The sequence below is a fragment of the Rhipicephalus sanguineus genome, chromosome 3, assembly GCF_013339695.2.
Source record: "Rhipicephalus sanguineus isolate Rsan-2018 chromosome 3, BIME_Rsan_1.4, whole genome shotgun sequence".
Lineage (NCBI taxonomy): Eukaryota > Metazoa > Arthropoda > Arachnida > Ixodida > Ixodidae > Rhipicephalus > Rhipicephalus sanguineus.
Genome location: NC_051178.1, coordinates 30,197,222 through 30,206,660, shown reverse-complemented (window position 1 = coordinate 30,206,660; position 9,439 = coordinate 30,197,222). Strand labels below are relative to the sequence as shown.

The window sequence follows — 9,439 nt, the reverse complement described above, 5'->3', positions numbered from 1 at the left end:
ACGCACGGCTAGGCGTGGGAGGGGTCGAAACCCCCCGTTAGCTCGGGTCCGTGGTGTCGCTACACACCAAACGCCTACTTGCGCAGACGCCCCTGCGGGGTACGTCGCAGTCAATAATCTGCCACTGGCACGGCGGTGGATATGCTGCGGGAGCCATCAACCGGTGCTCTAGAAGTGGCACGCCAGTTTCCTCAGCGAGGCTCCTCAAACGGAGGGAGTAGGGCGGTCTCAGTGAAGGACGGTTGTTGAACAAGGCAGCATTGGACACATCATTAATTATGGTGTGAGCGGGATGTTCCTCGTCAGCGTTAACCTTGAGATAGTATGTAAAAGACAGGTAACATCTCTGCAGATGGATCGACCATTCATTTGATTCTACGTACAGGCTCTCTACGGGGCTAGTTCGAAAAGCACCCGTAGAGAGGCGAATGCCTAGATGGTGGACAGGGTCGAGAATCTTTATAGCTGATGGTGTCGCAGACTGATAGATTATAGCACCGTAATCTAGGCGCGTGCGTACTAGGCTTTTATATAAATTCATCAGACATTTCCTGTCACTACCCCACGTAGTGCGTGACAACACTTTCAAAATATTCATGGTTTTTAAGCACCTGTTCTTTAGATACTTGATATATGGTATGAAGGTCAGTTTTGTGTCTAATATTAGTCCAAGAAACTTGTGCTCGGTTTTCACAGAAAGGCGTTGACCATGCAGGTCAATGTCGGGGTCAGGATGGAGGCCCCTCTTTCGGCAAAACAAGACGCAAGTGCTCTTTTGCGCGTTGAGTTTAAAACCATTCTCATCTGCCCATTGAGACACCTTGTTCAAACCTATTTGAACCTGACGTTCACACACTGAGAGGTTACAGGACTTAAAACCGACCTGCACGTCGTCAACATATGTACAGTAAAACATATTTTGTGGGATAACGAGGCGCAAGGAGTTCATTTTTACTATAAAAAGTGTACAACTCAATACCCCTCCTTGCGGCACTCCTGTTTCTTGAACAAATGTACGGGACAACACAGTGCCCACTCGAACACGGAATGTCCGATTAGAGAGGTAGCTTTCGATTATTGCCAACATTCTGCCCCGCACACCTAGGTGTGACAGGTCTCGGAGTATGCCAAAGCGCCACGTAGTGTCATAGGCCTTCTCCATATCGAGGAACACCGACAGAAAGAATTGTTTATGAATGAAAGCATCACGAATTTGCGCCTCGATACGGACAAGGTGGTCAGTAGTGGACTTACCCTCTCGAAACCCGCACTGGCATGGGTCAAGCAGGCTATTTGTTTCAAGGAAATGCATCAGTCGTCTGTTTACCATTTTTTCAAAAACCTTGCAAAGGCAACTCGTCAATGCTATGGGCCTGTAGCTTGATGCTGAAGATGGGTCCTTGCCTTGTTTAAGAATCGGAATAATGACTGCTTCTTTCCAAGTGGAAGGGATCTCACCGGAAAACCAAACGGCATTATACAAAGAGAGCAGAGCTTTTTGGGTTTCGGGAGGCAGACGTTTGAGCATTTCGTATAATATACGGTCGGAGCCTGGGGCGGTTCTGTTACAGCAGTTTAACGATGCTTGTAACTCAGCTAAGACGAAAGGTTCATTGTATGCCTCATTGTTTGTGGATTTGCGTTCTATTTTCTGTCTTTCTATTCTTGCTTTGTATCGTTGGAACGCTGGACTGTAATGGGATGAGCTGGAGACCTGTTCGAAGTGTGCACCGAGGGAGTTCGCTTGGTCTTCCAAACCGTTGCCTTGTATATTTACTAGAGGAAGAGGATGTGGTTCTCGTCCCACTACCCTACCGACCATGCTCCAGACTCTCGCCTCATGTGTATATGAGTTAATTCCAGACAAAAACCTCTGCCAGCTCTCCCTCCTGGCCTGTCGACGGGTTCTCATGGCTTGGGACTTGATGTTTTTAAAATTGACAAGATTTTCAGCGGTCGGTGAGTCTCGAAGCTGTCTCCATGCTTTGTTTTGTCGTTTGCGAGCATTGCGGCACTCACTGTTCCACCAGGGGACTCGTCGTTTTCCGCCCAGTCCAGATGTTTGCGGAATGCACTTAGCTGCCGCTTCAATAAGAGTACTGTACAGTTGCATCTAAGCTAGAACCGCATATGTCAGTCCAACTTAAGCTAGCAGCCTTGTAAAACTGGTCCCAATCGGCTTTTTCTATCAGCCATTTGGGAACTTGTGGAGGGCATTCATTTTGTACTGCTGAGCTCAGAACTACAGGATAGTGGTCACTTCCAAAAGGATTATTGATGACTTTCCAGTGGAGTAGGGGAAGGAGCGATGGAGATACAATGCTTAGGTCGATTGACGAATAGGTATTGTTAGCGAGGCTATAATATGTTGCCTCTTTCCTATTGAGAAGACATGCACCAGAGGAGAAAAGGAACTGTTCAATCAGACGACCACGCGCATCGCAGCGCGAGTCACCCCACAGACTGCTATGTGCGTTAAAATCTCCAAGGAGAAGATACGGTTCTGGAAGTTCATCAATTAATGCCTGGAATTCTCGTTTACTAAGTTGGTGCTGAGGAGGTATATAAATAGAGCAAATTGTGACCAGTTTGTTCAAGATAACGGCTCGGACGGCTACTGCCTCAAGAGACGTCTGAAGTGGTAAATGTGTACAAGCAGTTCCTGGATTCACAACAATGGCAACACCACCGGATGATGCGACTGCATCGCTCCGATCCTTTCGAAACGTAACGTAATGGCGTAGAAAGTTTGTGTGTTTAGGTTTCAAGTGTGTCTCTTGTACACACAGCACTTTTGGTGTATGTTTGTGTAAAAGTTCTTGAATGTCGTCGAGATTTTTCAGCAGTCCTCTGACGTTCCACTGTAATATTTGTGTCATTTTTAGGTTGTGCGGTGCTGTGTGTACAAAAAAGTGTTGCCTTAGATTACAGGGTCCTTAGGGGGCCCTGTAATGCGCAGTCTTTCTTTTTTAGTGCGCTCCAAGGAGCTGCGCCTCTCCTTCGGCGTCTCAGGCGCCGGAGGAGTGGGACTTGTATCCATCACCTCTTGTGAGGTGGCGGATGGTGCCTGCTCGGCAGGCACGGTCACAGAACTTTCGGACCTAGCTGCGCTTGCAGTGGTCCGAGGTTCAGCAGACACGGGGGTCTGCCGACCCTGTTTGTCAGGTGGCGGAGCAGTACAGGCTGCTCCAGCCGGGGGCGCTGGTGGCACGACCGCGGCCACACTCTGTGTGACATTCGCGGGTGCAGAAACATGTGGCGCGGCGCCCCGGCGCGTCACATCTGCGAAGGAGGGATAGGATGGGTTGTGTAGTGCGAAACGTTGACGTGCTTCTTGGAATGACAGATTGAATTTGACCTTGATGATTAGTGGGTTTTTGTGGCGCAAGGGCCAAGGGTGGCCAAAGAGCGCCATGTCTGATGATGTGGTGTTTGCGTTGACTAGTGAGTTTCGATGGTAAGTGTAATATGGCTGTATAGAGGCCTAAAATCACGTGCTGTATGGCAGCGTAAAAAATGTGTATATAGCATAAAATTATGACACTGATCAGTGATGTGATCTATGCGTGTGCAATAAATGGCCAGTGAGTATGATTTCCACAAGGGAGATATTTTCACTAACACGAATGCCTCCTTAGGACCTTTGCGCCCAAAGGCCGGGAGGTAGGTGCTTTTTGTTGGTAGTACTACCGCAGCCGCAACCTCAGGTATGAGACCGCGCTACGGGTTACCCGGGAAAATAACGTTGAAATTATTAATATCTTTGATGAATTGAAGAACCGCCTGGTATTTAAAAAGTGGTTCCCTGCCTAAAACATAGCGGGATGAAGTGGCAACTGTTGCCGGTATATTAACGGAAAGTGCTTGTTTCTTTGAGCGTGCAGTTCCGTGCATTGCACTAGTATGTGAAGGACGGTGAGAGGCTCCCCACATCTATCACACAAAGGTGGATCGCCACCGGACAGAAGGTATGAGTGTGTACTGTGTGTGTGTCCTATTCTAAGTCTGCAGAGTGTTATTTCTGTACGACGTGTTTTAGATGTCGGCGGCCAATTACCAAGATGCGGTTTTATAAGGTGTAGTTTATTTTGTTTTTCCCTATCCCATAAGCGCTGCCAATGGGCTCTGAGCATCCGTTTAAGGAAAGGCTTCAGATCTAGCGCAGGGACAGCGATGGGTGTCTCGGCGGCGTTTTCGTGGGCGGATGCAGCTAGCTGGTCCGCCAACACGTTCCCTTCGATCTCGCGGTGCCCTGGCACCCAGCATACAACAACATACTGTTTGAGTGTGTATATCCTGCATAACAATGAGTACAGTGAAGTAAGGATAGGGTTTCTATGTTTTTTCAAAGTTTTCAAGGCTTTTACCACACTCAGGGAATCCGTATATATAACTGCCTTTTGTAATTTTGATTCCTTAATATGTTTAACGGCCGCAAGTATCGCATAAGCTTCTGCAGTAAAAATGCTTGTATTGGGATGCAGAACGCCGGCATCCGAAAACGATGGTCCGACCGCTGCGTAAGACACACTAGTGTGAGACTTTGATGCATCTGTGAAGAATTCAGGGTAAGAGTACTTGTGCTGTAATTCGAGGAAGTGTATGCGGATGTGTGCAGTAGGTGCGTGCTTCGTAACTTCCACGAAAGATACGTCGCAGTCTATAAGCTGCCACTGCCATGGCGGGAGATGTACAGGGGGAGCCACCAAACGGTGTTCAAGAAGGGGCACACCAGTTTCCTCAGCTAGGCCCCTCACACGAAGTGAGTAGGGCTGTCTCATCGAGGGACGCTTGTCAAACAGCGCAGCACTGGCCAAATCATTCACCGGAAAACCACACGGCGTTGTAGAGGCAAAGCAGAGTTTTTTGTGTTTCTTGGGGTAAATTTTTTATCATTTCATATATTACACGGTCGGGACCTGGAGCAGATTTGTTGCAGCAACTCACTGCCGCCTGCAGCTCTGCTAGGCAGAAAGGTTGGTTGTAGCCTTCAGTGTTCGCACTTTTACGTTCTAATTTCTGCCGTTCTATTTGTGTTTTGTACGTTTTAAAGGTTTCAGAATAGTGTGACGAACTAGATACATGTTCAAAGTGTGCACCCAGGAAATTAGCCTGGTCTTCCAAGGAGTCACCGTGTGTGTTCACCAAAGGAAGAACAGATGTTTGTCGGCCCTCGATCTTACCAATTCTGTTCCATACCTTTGCCTCATCCGTGTAGGAGTTGATGCTTGAGAGAAATCTCTGCCAACTCTCTCTTCTAGACTGCCGCCGGGTTCTCCGGCCTTGGGATTTCACCTGTTTAAAATTCATTAGATTTTCTGCAGTCGGCGAATCGCGCAGCAGCCCCCAGGCTTTGTTTTGTCTCTTACGAGCCTTACGGCACTCGTCATCCCACCAAGGGACTTGGCGTTTGCCTGTCAGATTTTTTACTTCAGATATGCTTTGTGTGGCCGCGTCGATTATGAAAGCAGTAAAATACTGTACAGCTGCATCGATTTCTAGGGAAGAAATGTCTGCCCACGAGATGCTAGCAAGAGACTGGAACTTGCTCCAGTCGGCTGAATCGAGCTTCCACCGTGGGGCCTGTAGTGGAGGAGGGTTGTTTCCTTTCGGCGTTTTCAGTAGTATTGGGAAGTGGTCGCTCCCGTAAGGGTTTTTAACCACTTCCCAGTTAAAATCAAGTAGGAGGGTGGGGGAGATCATGCTAAGGTCAATGGATGAGTATGTTTTGTTCGCGAGGCTAAAAAACGTGGGCTCTTTTTTATTTAGTAGGCATGTACCAGTGGAAAGGAGGAAATTTTCAATCAGACGACCTCGACCGTCATTGCGAGAGTCGCCCCACAAGCTGCTGTGGGCATTGAAATCACCTAGAACAAGGTAGGGTTCTGGTAATTCATTGATTAGGGACTGAAATTCCTGCTTGTGTAATTGGTAATGCGGGGGTATGTAAAGCGAACAAATGGTGATGAGTTTATTTAGAAGCACAGCTCGAACGGCCACCGCTTCCAGGGGCGTTCGCAGCTGTAGTCCTTGACACGGTATAGTTTTGTCAACTATAATCGCAACGCCACCAGATGACGCAAGAGCGTCCTCGCGGTCTTTACGAAAGACGACATACTGTCGGAGAAAGTTTTTGTGGCTTGACTTTAAATGTGTTTCTTGTACGCAGAATAACCTTGGTTGGAATTCAGATAGTAGCTCTTGGATATCATCCAGATTGCGAATTAGACCTCTCGCATTCCATTGGATTATTTGTGTATCCATTTTGATTTGTAGAGTAGTGTAGTGTAGGTTCTCTGCGTACAAGTACTTTCCAGGTCTATGTACCTTTATCAGGCGCAATCACTCGAGCCGCTTTTTCTTTTTTCAAGCGCTCAAGCGAACCGCTTCGGTCCTTCGACATCGTCGACGCCGAAGGAGATTTGCTGGTGTCCATCGCCTCGAGTGTGGCAGTGAACGCCCGCCTTTGCAGGCTCGTCGACCTTACTAGAGACCTCGCCGCATGCGGAGAGGCCCGTTGCCCCATCAGCCCAGAGGTTGAGGGGCTCTGCTTCGATGTAGGCGGAGTAGTCTTACCTGCTACCGCCAAAGGGGCAGGTGGCACCGCCACTGGCTCGCTACGCGCCAGCCGAGAGGAGGTTGCCTGGGGCTGCTGCGGTGCTGCCCCTTTACGCACCGCATCAGCATACTTTGTTCCTTGAAGGAACGAGAGGCGTTTCCGCGCTTCCCCGAACGAAATGTTTTCTTTGGTTTTTAGTGCGATTACGTCCTTCTCCTTTTTCCAAGATGGGCACGAGCGCGAGTACGCGGCGTGCTCGCCATCACAGTTCACGCAGTGAAGTGCATTTTCACATGTTTCTGAGTTGTGCTCAGTGGATCCACATTTGGGACATGTGGGCTGGCCTCGACACGTCTGAGAACCGTGACCATACCTTTGGCACTGGAAGCATCGTCGGGGATTCGGAATGTATGGGCGGACACGGAGCTTTGTGTAACCTGTTACAAGTGTGTCTGGGAGAACGCTGGAGCCAAAGTAATGATTATGTGCTTTGTTGGAATATCCTTGCCATCTCGCTTGATCTTAATTCTTTGGACGTTGACTACATTCTCATGTTCCCAACCCTCAAGAAGTTCAGCATCGGTCAGGTCAACCAAATCATCCTCTGACACAACACCTCGGACAGTGTTCATTGAACGATGTGCAGACACAGTTATGGGGACATCACCAAAATTCTTCAGACTGGACAGTTTTGCATATTGTTCTTTGTCTCGCACTTCAATGAGCAGGTCTCCACTTGCCATTTTTGTGGCTTTGTAGCCTGGTCCAAGTGCATCTACTAAGCATTTTGAGACTAGGAATGGGGACAGTTTTCTAACTGTCTTTTCAGGTTTGTCACTGTGGATAACATTGTAGCGTGGATAGTTCTCTTTGTTTGGTTGAAAAAGTTCGGTATTTGCTTCGGTGCGCACCCTTTTCAGGGAGCGATCAGTGGGTAATGGGGGGAAGTGTTTAGCCATAAAAAATGGATTGTGTTCGGCAGCGGTGGCAGCCACCCACCACCGAGCCCAACAAGGGGACGCTGCAAGACATAAAGAAAGCACTTGCACACGCCAGCTGTGCACCGCCGCTATAACCAGATGTGACGCATCCCAAGGTGGGGTGGAGCACACGAGGTTAACCCTTGCCGCCAGGAAAATTCGAAGTAAAATAGAAGAGAGGAGAAGACAGGACAGATGAAAAGTAGGTGAAAAGACGAAGATGTGAGGAGATAGAGACAGGAAAAGGCGACTGCCGATTTCCCCTGGGTGGGTCAGCCCAGGGGTGCCGTCTGCGTGAAGCCGGGGCCAAAGGGGTGTGTTGCCTCTGCCGGGGGGCCTTAAAGGTCCAAACACCCGGCGTCGGCTCAACCCCCAGGATCCCCTTTTCCCCGGACACGGCACAGCCACGCACGGCTAGGCGTGGGAGGGGGTCGAGACCCCCCCGTTAGCTCGGGTCCGTGGTGTCGCTACACACCAAACGCCTGCTTGCGCAGACGCCCCTGCGGGGTGAATTTGACCTTAAGTTCTACTATTTGTTTCTCTTTTTTCCATGTGGGGCATGATCGTGAGTAGGCAGCGTGATCTCCTTCACAGTTCGAACAATGAGTTGTTTCTGAGGTGCAGTCGTCGGATATGTGTTGGATGGATGCACACTTTGCGCAAGTGGCACGCCCTCTGCAACTCTGCGATCCATGACCGAAACGTTGACACTTGAAACATCGACGAGGGTTGGGGATGTATGGTCTTACACGGAGCTTACAATAGCCGGTTTCGATTGATTCTGGTAGGTCACTGGTTCCGAAGGTAATTATTACGTGTTTTGTAGGGGTCTGTTTGTTGTTGCGCCTTATTATTATTCGTTGGACTTTGACCACGTTCTGGTCCTGCCAACCTTCGAGCAGTTCACTTTCAGAGAGTTCAGTAAGATCATCATCGGAAATTACGCCACGGACAGTGTTCATTGACCTGTGTGGGCCCACCGAAACAGGGGTTTCCCCAAACGCTACAAGTTTAGACAGCTTCTCATACTGAGCTTTGTCACGAACCTCCAGAAGAAGATCGCCACTTCCCATCTTTGTCACTTTATAACCTGGGCCTATTGCTTCTGTGAGAGTTTTCGACACGAGGAAGGGTGAAATCGCTCGGACTGTCTTCTTTTCGTTCTGGCTGTGGATAACATGGTACTTTGGGAATGTCGGCTTTGGTGTGTTAAGCAGGAAAGTGTCTTCGGTGCGCCCCCTTTTCAGGGAGCGATCAGGAAGGGGGGGGATGATGATGATGATATGTGGTGTTTATTGGCGCAAGGGCCAATTGATGGCCAAAGAGCGCCAGTTCATGGGACAAAGGATGAGAACAATGGTTGCGCTAAGTAGCTGTATAGGGGCTTTAAAATTCCTCGCGCTAAAGGCGGGTAAAACATATATATATATATATATATATATATATATATATATATATATATATATATATATATATATATATATATATATATATATATATTAAAATCATGAGAGTGACGTGGAATATGTGTAGTGGAGTGAATGACAAGTGGTCGCAAGAATAAAACTGAAGATATGACATCAGCACGAATGCCTCGTCAATGCCCTTGAGTCCAAGGGCCGCGAGGCAAGTGCTGTCTTTATTGTATTCCCCGCAGCAGCGACCTCCGCTTAGAGGCCGTGCTACGGTTCACCTTGATATATGACATGAAAACTCTGTACATCGTTTACAAAAGCAGACAGTGACTGATATGTAAAAAGCGGGTCCCTACCGACGAACATTGAAGGATGAAGTGGAAATTGCTGTCGGTAGGGTAATGAAAAGTGTTTTTTTTCTGATAGCATCGAGTTCCTTGCACTGGATGAGGACGTGAAGGACAGTGAGTGGCTGCCCACATCTA

The 9,439-nt window shown here is 48.5% G+C and overlaps 1 protein-coding gene across 1 annotated transcript; it reads right to left on the bottom strand.

The window, feature by feature from the left end:
* Positions 1-2,114: 2,114 nt before the first annotated feature.
* On the bottom strand, positions 2,115-8,807 carry LOC119386521 (uncharacterized). Its single transcript, XM_037653787.2, has 2 exons — positions 8,058-8,807; positions 2,115-3,358 (listed from the first exon to the last, which is right to left on the bottom strand). Exons 1-2 carry the CDS (start codon positions 8,610-8,612, stop codon positions 2,921-2,923), a joined length of 993 nt encoding a protein of 330 aa, XP_037509715.1. The 5' UTR covers positions 8,613-8,807; the 3' UTR covers positions 2,115-2,920.
* Between the last annotated feature and the right edge of the window lie 632 nt (positions 8,808-9,439).